Source organism: Leguminivora glycinivorella, chromosome Z (genome assembly GCF_023078275.1).
Source record: "Leguminivora glycinivorella isolate SPB_JAAS2020 chromosome Z, LegGlyc_1.1, whole genome shotgun sequence".
Taxonomy (NCBI): Eukaryota; Metazoa; Arthropoda; class Insecta; order Lepidoptera; family Tortricidae; genus Leguminivora; species Leguminivora glycinivorella.
Window position 1 is genome coordinate 30,153,494 of NC_062998.1, and position 15,074 is coordinate 30,168,567.

Consider the following 15,074-nt stretch of genomic DNA (forward strand, 5'->3'; position numbering starts at 1 on the left):
AATAAGTTGCTTCGCAAAGGTTAAAGAACATTAAATTTGAAATCATTTGAGCCTACTCGCAATGCCGTATCTCAAACAGTTTTTGAGATATGACACTTTAAAAAAGGGTATTTTTCCCCCTCTTTATGAAAATTTTCGTTTTGCCAATATTTTGAGACAGATTTCAGCAAAACATATCACGGTATTATATATTTTGCAAAATAAAGTTGTAGAAAATTTAATTAGCTTTTATTTAAGACCAAAAGAGGGCCAGTTAGTCAAATAATCAAATTTATAACCTAAAATAATAAGATTATAATAGCATAAATCTAGTATAACTAGATCAGAAATGAGTGGTGGAGGGTGATGGCCAAATGGGATAGTTTACGTGATATATATTTCAAGAGACGTAACAAAGAAGGCGTTATTATTATTTGGGGACTGTTCAAGTATTACGTAAGCACTATAACAATAATAGGCATTATACGTAAGCACTATAATTATAGGGGCCGAGGAGGTGATTGCTCTGCTTATAGGGTTTTGGTGATGATTTAGAGCTTTCCTTACTTTCATGCTGACAAGGGAAATGGGGGGATGGTATATATTTTCAATAAATTAGATTAGAAACCTAATAAAACAAGATTATAGCATAAATCTAGTATAACTGGATCAGAAGTGAGTGGTGGAGGGTGATGGCCAAACATCATGCCAAAAGATGGATAAAGATAAGAATGGGGGAGGGTTAACACTTGTTATAAATTTTGTCTTTTATCTATTTTACTGTACAGTTTCTTACTTAATAGTTGAACGGCCCCTTGTCTTTGACATACTTCCACTTGTTACTTCCCTCTGTACATTTTGTATGCGGCAAGGTGTGTAGAACAATGTATTTAATATTATGTTTCGTATGTTGTCTAGACAGTCAGGTATCTTAAAAAAGTGTGTGTGTTTTTTTTAATATCTGTGTATTGCCTATGGTATTAAATTTTAGATGGCTGGATGGATGGATTGTATAGTGTGTGAGTGCTCTTAAAAATTACCACAAACACAAGCGTCACAAAATATCAGTCACACTCGGCCACTGAAACAGTGGAACTAAATAAAATGAGTGGCGATTTACTATTATTGCTGGATTCTGAATTTTGATGTGAGAAAGACCTGGCACATCAGTATCGCCGCCTGACGAAAAAACGATTCAGAAAACCTTCATTGGTGTGAAGTGGTGAACACCAACACCAATGTGGCTCGACTATTGCAGTGGCCGAGTACGAGTGATATTTTGCAACACTAGAATTTGTGTTTGAAATGGTCATTTTTTAATAGCACTCAAACACTATTCATCTAAAAATCAACACTAGAAATAAGTACAGATTTGGGCGTGTCAAGGTGTCAATATCACTGCGGTGGAAAAGGCCACTGACTGTCCAGACAACATACGTCAAACATGTTGAATACATTAAGAGTTATGATAGGGCCGACCAAGCGCACTGCCTGCAGAATTAAAGAACACATTGCTGCAGTCAAAAATAATGACATCTTTTCTTCTTCCTCTGTTCCTCATGGCTTAGGATTGCGACGGTCAAGTTGCTTAGTCCTATGGTAATGTCGACGGAACGCCACAACATACCGAGATTGAAGATGACTTCAAACTATCAAATGTATGCAATCCAGTGATTTGTTTGAGTAAGTGAAGTCAGAATTGAACAAACGTAGTGACATTGTAAGTGTAGTGTGTTTGGACAGACCATCGTGTGTGAATGCGACCGGATTTACACCCGCACCCGCCTTCTTCATTTTTAGAAATATCGGGAGCACGACAAAAACAAAAAATGTAATCACGGTCTATATCCCAGTCAATATAAGTCTGACGTAGAATACATAGTAGTATTTCCCATGGTATAGAACCAAGTAAAAAATGGGACTACGTCAAGGATAAGGGGCCATTCAAGAGTTACTTATGCTAATTTATTACAAATATATACCCTCCCCCCATTTCCCTTGTCAGCAAAAAAGTAATAAAAGCTCTAAATCATCACCAAAACCCTATAAGCAGAGCAATCACCTCCTCGGCCCCTATAATTATAGTGCTTACGTATAATGCCTATTATTGTTATAGTGCTTACGTAATACTTGAACAGTCCCCAAATAATAATAACGCCTTCTTTGTTACGCCTCTTGAAATATATATCACGTAAACTATCCCGTTTGGCCATCACCCTCCACCATTTCTGATCCAGTTATACTAAATTTATACCATTATAATCTTATTTTTTTAGGTTATAAATTTGATTATTTGACTAACCGGCTCTCTTTTGGTCTTAAATGAAAGCTAATTAAATTTTCTACAACTTTATTTCGCAAAGTATATAATACCGTGATATGGTTTGCTGAAATCTGTCTCAAAATATTGGCAAAACGAAAATTTTCATAAAGAGGGGAAAAATTACCCTTTTTTGAAGTGTCATATCTCAAAAACCGTTTGAGATACGCCATTGCAAGTAGACTTAAATGATTTCAAATTTAATGTACTTTTAACTTTGAAAAGCAACTTATTGCCTAAAATCTGGAGTTTTTAAATGACACTGCAAAATCTAAAAAAAGTCCGATTTTTTTGCAGTTTTTTGCAAATTAAAAAAAATGCACACCCTTTTTTTGCTTGCAAAACATAGTTTCACAGTCCTCCAAGGACCCTAAATAATATACCAAAAATGCAGCTTTACATCACACTTTGTTTTTTTATTTCTCTTTTTGACCGATCTATAGAACAAATTGAAATGTTCAAGCAATAATGCACAGTCATCTGCAGCAAACATTTTAAAGCAATTTATATCGAATCAATGCAGCTCATGCATTATTTGGAGTTGATTTATATATCAATTTGTGCTAGGTAATCAAAATTTAATAAAAATTGTATTATTTTGTCGTAATTTAAGCTTAAGTATATGTGATTAAGTGTTAAAGACTGTGTAGTCTAATGTTGATTATTTTACTACCTCTATAGATTTAAGCAGGTAAAGCTAGAAAAATATAGACAATGTAGCTTGTACATACAAGACATGTTGTATATCTAACAATGATAATTATATGATAAGGATGTTAATTGTGTTATTATACAATGGAGGCCCGAAGAAGCTGAGCTTCGGTTGCTGACGCTGCGCTTGACAAGGCGCACTTGGTACGACTCGGATATAGAATAGAGCCTTGCAAATCTAGAGAGATGATCAAGTTCTAGAGAGATGATCCATTAAATCCATTGTACTGTCAATCATTATCACTTCCTTGCATTGTCCGCTTTTCTGACATGCCAAACCACAGCTTCAGGCTTTGCTTGGCAACTAGTCTCAAAAAATCACGTACTTACTCAGATAAGAACTACTTTTTTGCACCGAAAATTAATTTGACTAGAATAGTGGTTTTGGCAGCATAGCGATTAAACATAACATAGGTAACGTCCGTTAATTTTTGAATCACATTTCTCGGCCTCCGGAACGAACCAAAACCGAACAATGGCCGGATATTTTCGACAATTGGGGGTACGGGTCAATTTAACGCGACAATGCTGCATTGTAATAGCTACAAAATATACGAAGACGTAGACCATTAAAGCTTTTGAATAAAAATACTACACCAAGGTATCATTTTCGCTTTGTTATATTGCAATAGAAGACCGATTGGCTCATTGGCTGTAAGGTCGGTGTACTGTTTTCTGAGCCTCTGACGTGTGAGAACGGGTGACTGAGCTTGTCAAGCTCAGCGGTTAACCGCAATAAATGTTCATTAGGATTCCACTGTTTTTGTTTACGTTTTATGTTTTTATAACTTCTTAATTTTAATGGAGATCGCTATGCCATTCGTAATTGAACTGAGAGTACCCAACTGGCGATAACTTTTTAATTCCTTAGTTGATCGTGATTTTTATTAACACTTTCGAAACCGGGCTCTACGCGGCGCTACGACATTTTCGCTACATACGGGGAAACCCATGTAATCGGCTACGCTTCTACGAGCGGTGTGCCCGACAGTCGGGTTCTTGGTAGCGAAAGTGTTAATTTTGTATAATTTTATATATTTTAACTTTCAGCAGTATTTTTTTCACCACTATAAAATTTTATAAATTGTATCACTATGCCATTTGGGTACATTTTCTAAGCAGTTTCATTTTTTCAATAAACTTTTATCTTTTCTATTTTGAATTGTTTTCTTTTTAACAAATCATAACCATATGAGTATATTTTATCTATATCTTGTCGAATGGTAATAATGGTAGCTTAGTTCTAAAAAGTAATACTTTATCTAACTTGATGATCAACCGTAATACCTTTTAGAATAATACGGCTCTTCACATAAACTATTGAATCACATTTTGTGACAAAAGTAACAAGGCCTCAGTTGTGACAATCCAATCAGTCTTATTTAAAGTTGCCTATAATGTAGTCGAATTAAACTTATTTTGAAAAAATGTGATACTTTTGCTACAACACTTAAAAAAGTTCTAGTCTTGAGTGCAGCATAAAAAATTGGCTTCTCTCGGGATTGGTTTGCTTGCCATGCCGCTGTAGCCGCGTAGTAGGCGAACTTTTGCAATTGTAGGCGTTAAAACGCCCAATATTTTGTCGTAAGTTACTCCTAACACGTTTTTCTGGAAAATACCCATCTTCTGGATAATGGATATACTTATCACATATTTTGCGCTAAGTAGAGCTGTTATGGTGAAGCAGTAGAACAGGTAATAAAAAGACAAAGTTAATTTGTAAATAAGATAATAATAGTTTATTTATTGACCATACAACGTCGCTCTGAGCACAGTATCACTGACGTGTGAGACACGTCCCATATACAATATCAATAAAATAGTCAACCAAAAATAAATCCTATAAATATTTTATAACTATCACATCACAGATTTCAATATTATAATTTGTGACCGAAACATGACGACTAAGACGATTTTCGACATTCATAATTAAAATTACAAATTCATAATTAAAATTGTATTTTTCATGTAAATGTAATAATTAGAAGAGTGGCAACGTACGCTACGCAGCTCCGGTCACAGCAGCTTCGAGTACCTTGAGTAACTAGTTGCGAGGCCAACGACGGTGTGCGTTTGCCCGGTCGTGCGCCGGCGCCGACTCGACCAGCGATCACAACCATTGGACATTCATCAACAAACATTTTATAATTTATTCGCCATCACTTTTTATTTTGTACTAAAGTACTTAATATGTAACCTTAAACTATCGAAATGCCATGCTTCACTTTAAAAGATTCTCACTGTCATAGGATTGTAAGCGTCTCTAGTAAACTATACTTAATTATTTTTTATTGTAACAACCGTAGCGTCTACTATCTACACTATACAATAGTTTAATTTACTCGCGTCCCCTTATAGTGGCGCGGCACAGTTGTCTCGAGTTACATTTTACACCACTACTTTTGTCACAATCTAGGATACCTCTGGGAATACTGTCAAACGGTTGCGGCAGAGAATTCTATAAAAATACTTACAATAAAAAAATAAAAAATGACAATAATTACCTAACTCTTAATAACTTAATGGTACCTACGTTTAAAACGCTGCAACAATTGTACTTTAAATTTACAATTTATGCCACGGACGGTTACTAGCATAATGGCACTGTCATTAAAACTACACGTGAAGAGAAAATTCTACTCCGGGAGTGTGGTGGCGTTGAAGGGCGCGAGCGCGGCTGTGAGGTTGGCGGGCGTCGGGCTGAGGTCGGCGGAGGGCGAGCCGAACTTCTCGACGATGCGCTCGAGCGACGTCCACGTGCCCACGATGAGCCCCAGCACGCCGAACAGCACCACGATGGCGTTCTTGACCAGCATGCGGATGCGCTCCGACCGCGACACGTAGTACCAGTAGGTGCACGTCTGGATGATGGCGGGGAAGGCCAGCCCCAGCGCCGACAGGCACAGCGCGCCGAACAGCGAGATGAACGCTTCCAGCTCCGGCACCATCGCCGCGATGCCGACTGCAACAACACAATTTGTCAATTTCGACATGCCAAACATTACTTACTTACTACCAGACAAATTAAGAAAATAGTGTAGTTAATGTATGGTCAATGCTGCTATGCTTCTCTTAATTCTGGTAAAAAAATATCTTTGCTAGTCTTGACAAATTCAAAACGGTCTTTATTCGTGCTACTCACATGTGAGAAGGACTATGACAGTTCTGAGCAGGTATTCCCAGACGACTCTAATCTTGCTGTTGGAGAGGCGCACGCCGATGTACTCGTTCCACAGGATGTCGATGGCCACGTAGCAGGCCAGCCCGTGCGTGATGAAGATCGCCACTGCCAGCAGGCACTGCACCGTGCACGCCAGCCTGCATATAACAACTCGTTACTTAGATATTAGTATTACTCTAAATTGTCTTGTAATTATTATGACTACATCCGGACATAACCCTCACGCAGAAATTTACACCGCTTGCATCGTTTATCTACTTGTCAATCGTATGTGCCATAGTTCATATTTAAGTGGTTATGAGATTAGCTACGGTAAGTAGGTAGGTAGTAGTAGGTATCTTTGAAATTGCGAGTAGACCCCCTGGAACGATGGAAATCATGTCTCCGAAGTCAATGACAGTGTTTAGAAATGACGCGATACGCACGCGTAGTTACGGCATGAAAACTTGGCTAGCTTGGCCTTGTGTAGTACTATTAATGAATTCTAGCGAATAGTTTTAGAAGTGATTGCATAAAACCATTGAACCGCGCCAATAAACTCGTACTGTAGTGTAGGTATTGTTATAGATAGACGTAGATATCGTAAACTAACCATTATTTTATTGACATTCGTTTCATAATAGAGGTAGATTTGAGTGTGTATTATTTAATCTGTTTTATAGCGGCGCGAATGCATGGTTTACAGTCTGAGTCAGTCAAGTTCTTAACTGATGGACTCCTCCATTTATTATATGTATATCTTTGCATTCAATTTGGTGAAGATTTCGTGAGACTTTATTAAACTCGTCTTTACCACTTAAAAAAAGACAGAACCTTAATCGCGAAATAGGCTACCCGTATTTTTATAATTGCATTAATTAGGGAGGGACAGGTCGTTTTCGAGCGTGTTAACGTCGCGATTACTATAATATATTAATACGAAAGTGATTCTGTTACATCATCGTCAATCCATACAGATGAGATATTGTAGACGGAAGTTAAATTAACTATTAGTAATGAACTATCATAATTTGAATTATTATCAATTATAATAAGAAGGATGTTGAAAGTGCGATCTTACGTTTCCTTGTCGCCGGGCAGGTTGAGCGTGATGCTGCCCTTGGCGCCCTCGCCGTACTGCAGGTATCCGAACAGGCCCATGCCCACGTATAGCAGGACGATGCTGATCATTGCCCTGTTCAGCACTCCGAACTTCCCCACGAAATCCTTTGGCGTCTTCATCTCATTCTCCAGGGGTAAAATCTGTAACAAAGAGAAGTAACTTTATAGAATACAAATTACAAATGTTTTCTGCCCACCGATCGGAAATATTCAATATTCGGCCAGATGAATAGCCTCAGATCACATCTGACTGTTAGCCGAGGTGAATTAGGTACTGCACGTTTTTTTAAAACCGAAAACAAAGGGTTTCTAGTATCGAATAGTACCCGACGGAAGATTCGGCAGTTTTTGCACCGAAACTGAACCTTTGGCTCAAACATGTTTTTAAGTAAGCCGAATCCGAAACTTCCGTCGGGTATTGAGTATATCCAACAAACCTTCTAAGTATGCTATTATAGGTATCAAGCAAACAGCGCTGAAACTTACCACACCAATTGCTTCCAGCGCAAATAACACGGTGCCAAAGAACAGGGGGAAGTTGGCAAGCTTCCCGACGGGCGCCTTGCCCTCCAGCGTCGGCGTCTCTCTGAAGATGTAGTACAGGATGATCCCGAAGCTCACTATCGTTATCACGTTGGCTATCGCCGAGAAAGGCGCCAAGTATTTTAGATCCCGCACGTAGTTGATGAGAATGAGCGGAACAAGGAAGCCGCACATGACTTGGAACACCGTCACTTTTAGGCCCACGTAGTAGTGTAACACGAACTCGATGTTTTCCGCCACGAACACGACGTACACGCAGCACGTCCCTATTTGGTACACCAGCAAGAACGCGTTTACCACATGCCTGTAACAAAAAAGGTAACGCCTTACTTATTATGTTTCCGACTCAATGTTAGGTACCTACAGCTTACAACCGAGTGAACCGAGAGCAATGACCACATTGGTCTTAAAATTTTCTAATTAAATAATAGTCTCACTGTTCATTTTGTGATATAAAGTCACGTCAGGTGACTTAGGGACTTGAGGGGTGCACAAATGGGAATACGCTGCAAATTGTAAGCAACCCCAACTTTTGAAAGATGCCATAGGAATCTCCCTAACCCTCACTTTTCAAAGACCCAATAGGTATAATCGTTCAAAACTCAGGGATGTCCCGAATAGTACCTGTCAATAAAACAGCGACTATGAGATAAAAAAAAATACCGATTGAGCAACAGACAACAGACTGACAGTATACCCAATAATTAAGGGATCCTTATTGACTACGAAACCCTTAATAACCTAACCACAAAATTAAAATTTTGAAAAAACCCCCGACCGCGACATAGTAGACCGATATTCATGAAACATGGCTAAGAACACTCCCGACTAACTCCGCTTTCAGACAAAAAAAACTAAATCTAAATCGGTTCATCCGTTCGGGAGCTACGATGCCACAGACAGACACACACACAGACAGACACGTCAAACTTATATTACACCCCTTCGTTTTTGCGTCGGGGGTTAAAAACAGTAAGCAATCGATTTAACATCAATATTATCACGAAAAATAAAAGGTCTGTAGGTATGTTTCTGAGGGCATTCTAAATCAGTGTTTGTTAGGCATAGCATAGGCGACTTCGTGTAAACCACTGGTATTTACCTAGCATTTTAATCCGCTTACCTACGCGTGATGCAAAGTGGTTTTCCACGGAAAAATGCCACTCAACCTAAATAGTTGTAGTGCCAGCAAACAGAAGTCAGGGACACGTCGATAAACAACGATAAGAGTGTGTTGAAGTGTTTTCATCTAGTTTCATTAAACTGTCAACTGTTTAAACAAATTACTCATTACTTACAAATGTGCTTATTGAATGATTAGCCTAAGAAGTAAATTAAAATTTGTTCAGATGATTGTAATATTTCAACCAACTAATAATAAGTCAGTAGCAAAAGCGAGGTAATCAAAATCATACTCATAACAATAGGTAGTACCTAATTGCCAACGACTATGCCATTAATTGTTAATACTTCCTACTTATAAATTACAACATTTGTTTCTAACTGTAGGTACCTTCTTTGAGATCATTCAACACATATATATTATCATTATATCAATGGTACCTACCATTGATATAATGATAATATAATATGTGTTTCAAATCGGAAGATAGTCAAGTGATTATTGGGACAAAAGGAACTTACGCAGCATACGGCGCGCACGCTTTGCACCAGTCGGGCCCCTCCGAGAGCGCGGCCTCCGCGGCCGCGGTGTAGGTGAGGGAGGGCTGCTTGCGCCGCTTGCACAGCACGTAGCAGGAGTCGATGAGCACGTGGATGCAGTAGGTGCACAGCACGCCGATCACCACCGTGCCGATGGACCCCACCACGTAGCCGGAGTTGGCGAACGCGCGCGGCATGGCCAGGATGCCCGTGCCCAAACTACCTTTTAGTAGGTGGAGGAGTGTTTCCGTGTTCCTGTACAATACACAGATTAGTTAGCGTTAATAGATGCAAATCCAAAGTCGTTAGCCGACTAAAGATATATAAACAAATTAACCTAATCGCAACTAAACAGGCTTTGGAGGTCGTATACGTAATAGGAGGAATATAATAATATGGGTATTATGTTTATTGCATATCAATAACAGATCTCTGGATTAGAGAAAAGACATTATCTAGAACATGATTATCCTACTTTGAATGTCAACCGCTTAGGTACAGGCCAAAATGTAAACTAAGTATATCTTCTTTAACCTAGAATAGGTACCAATTTAATTAACACTAAAAAAAATCCTGAAAAAATATAGGTAAGTATATCTACGTTTAAATATATGGGCATGGCCGTTAAATATTCTGAACAATCCTATTTGAACTTCTTTATAGGTACCTAGCCTAGTTTAGTTTGATTACGTATTTATTATTCGTACAAGAAGTTGCCGTACCACAATGTGAAAATTTTAGAGAAATATCCCAGATTTTCCCAATACGGGTGGAGGCAGCAACATTCTTATCTTGAGGAAAAGATTTAACGTAGGTATTTAATAAAGTGCAGTCTGCAACGTATGCAACGGAATTGCAAGCGTTTAAGTACCTAACAGGTATGTACTAAATACATACAGTAAACACCTCTTTTGGCTATTATTGCTAAGCTAACGTCTTGTTAAATATGTATTTTTTACCGTTTATGTGGAAAATTTGTTGCACAGAGATTATCTTTATCCTTATCATTTACATAAAACAAATGTCGTTAGGTCAGTCTGTAGAAAGACATAAGGTATAACTTAAGATCTGCTTAACTTGTTATTCCCCTCACACTGGTTTACCGAGGTAAATAGCAATATGAAGGTTTTTCCTCAACGACTTGCAAATCACAAAGTTTTGGCGAGCCGGCCCTGTGGCTTGGGTCTTCCGACTTACCTACCTAATAGTGCCTTATGACTTGTCATGACTTTATTGTAGGTAGTAGGCACTCTTATGCATGTTAATGAGACCCCTGTGCGTAGACGAAATTAGGTACGTGGCGTGGTCAGAGTCTAGTGCGTTTTACATTACCTACCCGATCCGATACTGGATGTAAAATAAAAAAATAAAAATAAATATTGGGGACACATTACACAGATCAACTTAGCCCAAAACTAAGCAAAGCTTGTACTATGGGTGCTAAGCGACGGTATACTACATACTTATATACATAGAAAACATCCATGACAGGAATAAATTACCTATCTGTGCTCATCACACAAATAAATGCCCTTACCGGGATTCGAACCCAGGACCGCGGCTCAGCAGGCAGGACCGGTTTTCGGCCTGAGCCAGACCGGTTGTCTGATGGATGTAGGACTGATGTCCTATAATTGTATTTAAGGCGCCATCTTAATACATTTGGACATCCTTCATACAATCGATATCGGATCTGGTAATGTAAAAACGCTCTGACGCCTCGCGGAGGTTTTTTTTACTCGAAATATGTAGCCATAGTAAACTATGAGCACTGACTATGAGTAATTTAACCCATCAAAGTCGTCGTTAATACGGGTTCTGTATTTAAATAAGGATCGGCTAGTTCTCTTTTAAGTTAGGTAATACTTAGTGACAGTATATTTTATTAGTTAAACATACTTACTGGGAACTTGAATGCTTATGTTATACCCAGCAGAAGTCGCTTGCGAGTCCTATGTTGGGTTCCGTACCAATTTAACTTATTTTTTTTTAGTTTATTTAGAAAACAAACAGCCATTTACATTACTGAATAATTAATTTCAAGTAAAGTATAAATAGTAAATTAAATTACACACGCATTATTATTATTTTATAGTGTCCCAATTAATTTTGAGTCGTGAATTGAGTTGAGAGTCAGTGAATACTTATACCTACTGTTAGCGTAGTTCGGAACGTCCCCGAGCTGACAGCTCGGCAGTGGGTGGACGAGAAGGCAAGAATGGCAAGATGGCTACCGCCCTGGATCGTAGCAGCGTCGGTCTAAGTGCTGTCATACATTTTACGTGGAAATAAATTAATAATTCAAGACTCAGTGCATTTTACTGTTTAATAATTCAGAAGTGCGATCTCTGAATTTCATGCCTACGTAGTCTTTCGGTCAAATTTGTTAATAATCGAACTGTTTGAAGAAGCGTCATTTGCGCGCGAAATGGGCGCGTACGCACTTTGGTAAAATAATGGTAAAATGCATTAAGTTTTGAGTCGCGAAGTGTTTAAATGTTTTGGTTTAAGTTATTCAACAAATGTATGATATATTCATAAATCATACAATGCAAAAAAGTACGTAAGTACAACAAAATTGTCGCCTGGCGACTGCGGTAAGTTACGAGCATGAGTCGAGGCAATAAGACTCGATTACGAATGTGTTACACTGGTTGGATGTGGCTATGACCATCCCTGAATACAGGTATGTCCAATTGTTCAAATACGTGAACGTTTTCTGTCAAGAATTTGTAATAAACAATTACGCACCAATAACCTAACGCGTAAGATGATAATGGACTTTGATCCTTATTGTGTGAAGTCCAGTAGATAAATACTAACAGGAATGTACATTTTGAAGTTGGTGTATATTATTATCATTTGGTGTGTTACTGGTATGAAACTTATACATTATTATTACATAAATGCATGCACAACATGCATTGGTATTTATTATAATACCACTCTAGTCTTAGAGTGGCTGTGCTGGTTTTGAGCTTAATTTACAGAACAGAAATGATAACTTCAACTCCATGGCATACTGGTGTTTGATGATGGTACAAATATGAATGCCTTGGGACAAAATGACATGAAACAAAACATCTGGATGTAATAATCAACATGACTGTGAGATCCCGTCCCAGCCTGATGTTGGCTTACAAGGTAACAAAGTGAACTGCTTATGGATAACAAAGCAGGTACTACTGTAAGATATTATGTTTTATACATGTTTAGAAATAATAAATATAAAATGTGTACAGTGAACTCAGTGAACAATCACCTAAAATGCGCAAAGTGTGATATTTCATTATTTATGGGTTGCACATGGTTTAGTTTGTGCTGTTGGGAAATTATACAAGTGATCATAATAAAATTGTGTTACACAATAATTATTGCAAGTCAAGGAGCAAGGGTTTATGGTTTCAAGTCTAAGAATAAGTATTCTTAGTAAGTGTACAATATATGAAATTGGTATCTTGAAGATGAGACTATCTTGATGACTGTGATGTGTATTGAAGACTGATTTCAATATTAAATAATGATTATGATGTGTTCAGTAAAGTTTTAGTAACCACTGAGGTAAGGTAATGTGAATGTGAGTGTAATATTGCTGAAGGTTTACCGGAGCCATATTAGACAAGTTAGCTTCTCGCTATCAGCGGAGGAAGTTATAGCATGATATTTAAGTCATTTAAAATTACATTTAGTAAATACTTTCAATGGTAAAAAAAATGTATGATGTTAAAAATAAAAGTGGTTGGCACTTGATAGTACCTAATGCGGTACAGTAATGTTGCCGATGACAACAGTATTGGTGACTACCCGAGACTACAACAAAAATTCAATGGTCATTTTATTATGATCCCATTTAAGTTTAATTGATTGATGATTAATTATTCAGCTTAGTTCCTCTTAGTGAAAGGAGTGATTTTATTACATTGTCTTTTATTGACTGGCATGAAGGAAATGTTGTACTTTGCTGAAAGTATAGTAAGTCTGTTGGTGTGATTTTGAATATTGTTACTATTTCTTACTGTTTGATTGTTTTGAGATGTGTGTCTGTGTACTCTGTGTGTGTGCTCACATTATGTTTACAGATATTACTTATGGTGTAATATTGACCTGTTTAACAAATACAAGTATAAGTTCAGCAATGAGTGTGGAATTGTGGAGTCCGCAAGAGGAATCATGAGAAAACTGACCGCTACCTGTTGAACAGTTGTGGGAATGTGAACACATCTCAAATTAGTCTTAAAGCAATAGGTATGATGAGGTGTGCCTATAAGAAGTATTTATGCAGAATATCAATAAAGTACACATGTAAAGTATGGGTATTTATTGTTATCAAAGTATTGTTTTGTGTTGTGAGCATGTCTGTGTTTAAATGTTCACAGATAGCAATTGTGGTGGAATGTTGGCCTGCAAAATGCAAAATGTGATACTAATAATTGCTGCTTGGTTCACAAGAGCAGTAGTGTGGATTTACTAAGCATTTTGTAGTCAGGTGTTTGCAACACATGTGGACAGTTTTACCAGCAGAAAATAATACTGATGAGGGTGTATCCCTGCACAATTAATACAGTATACTAATTTACTGTTATCAAAGTACTACTTGTCTTTCTGTGTGTGTTTTTACATTATGTTCACAGATAGTAAATGTGATAGAATATTGGTCTGCGCAATGTGAAATGTGACAGTAGTAGTCACTGCTTGTTGTTGCTTGTTTCACAAGAATGGATTAAGGGTTACATTGATAACCTTGTGGTCAAGTGTTTGTAACACATGATCAATGAATGGCTAGTACAAAATAATAGCAAAAGGGGTTTATTCATGCACAATGGATATGGTATGGTGATTTAATGTTATCAAAGTTGTTGTATTAGTGTATGTTTACATTATGTTCTTTGATCATTGTGAAAGTGGAATGAAGGCCTGAACAATGCAAAATGTGACTCTAATAGTTACTGCTTGCTTCACAAGATAGAAACAGAGGATGAATTGATCATAATTATTATGGTCAAGTGTTTATAACACATGTTCAACTTACAAAAAACGTATAAGAGTTTTATTCATGCAAAATGAGTATGGTATGGTGATTACTGTTATCAAAGTATTATTTGTCTCTGTGTGTGTTCTTACATTGTGTTCACAGATAGTATTTGTGATGGAAAATTGGCACATAAACTAAAGCAAGCATGGTGTTAGCTGGTGAGGCTGTTGTGTAAAGTTCATATAAGATAAAAATAAATATGCTTGTTGAAAGACTGTAAACGTATTTCAAGTGGGAAATAATAGTGAGACGGATACTTAAGGTTGTTGTTGCCCATTGCAATTTAATCAGGTGAGTGTGCAGTAGTCTGATTTTGACAAAATTATTAATCATGGTGATCTTTATACAAAAGGTTAACTAAGTGTTGGGTCCTTTACTGGACTAATGGTAAGATATGATTGATTTAATTATGCTGCACAAGCTGCTAAACTGCACAAGTAATAATTTGCCACTGTAGGCCGTACTGTATAATTTCTATTTCCCAATTAAATGTTGGAGTAAGTTATGTATTGTTAAGTGCTCTAACACTGTTGGTGGCTTGA

At 37.5% G+C, this 15,074-nt stretch overlaps 1 protein-coding gene across 2 annotated transcripts in view; it reads right to left on the reverse strand.

Moving 5' to 3' along the window:
- Positions 1-4,722: 4,722 nt before the first annotated feature.
- LOC125241072 (proton-coupled amino acid transporter-like protein CG1139) overlaps positions 4,723-15,074 on the reverse strand; it is a 47,847-nt gene continuing 37,495 nt past the window's right edge. For both annotated transcript variants that reach the window (XM_048149375.1, XM_048149376.1), the window contains exons 4-8: positions 9,483-9,755; positions 7,782-8,142; positions 7,255-7,436; positions 6,156-6,331; positions 4,723-5,975 (exon numbers count right to left, since the gene is read on the reverse strand). In XM_048149375.1, coding sequence (XP_048005332.1) covers positions 5,650-5,975; positions 6,156-6,331; positions 7,255-7,436; positions 7,782-8,142; positions 9,483-9,755 — 1,318 coding nt within the window. In that variant the 3' untranslated portion in view covers positions 4,723-5,649. The remainder of the gene's footprint in view (positions 5,976-6,155; positions 6,332-7,254; positions 7,437-7,781; positions 8,143-9,482; positions 9,756-15,074) is intronic.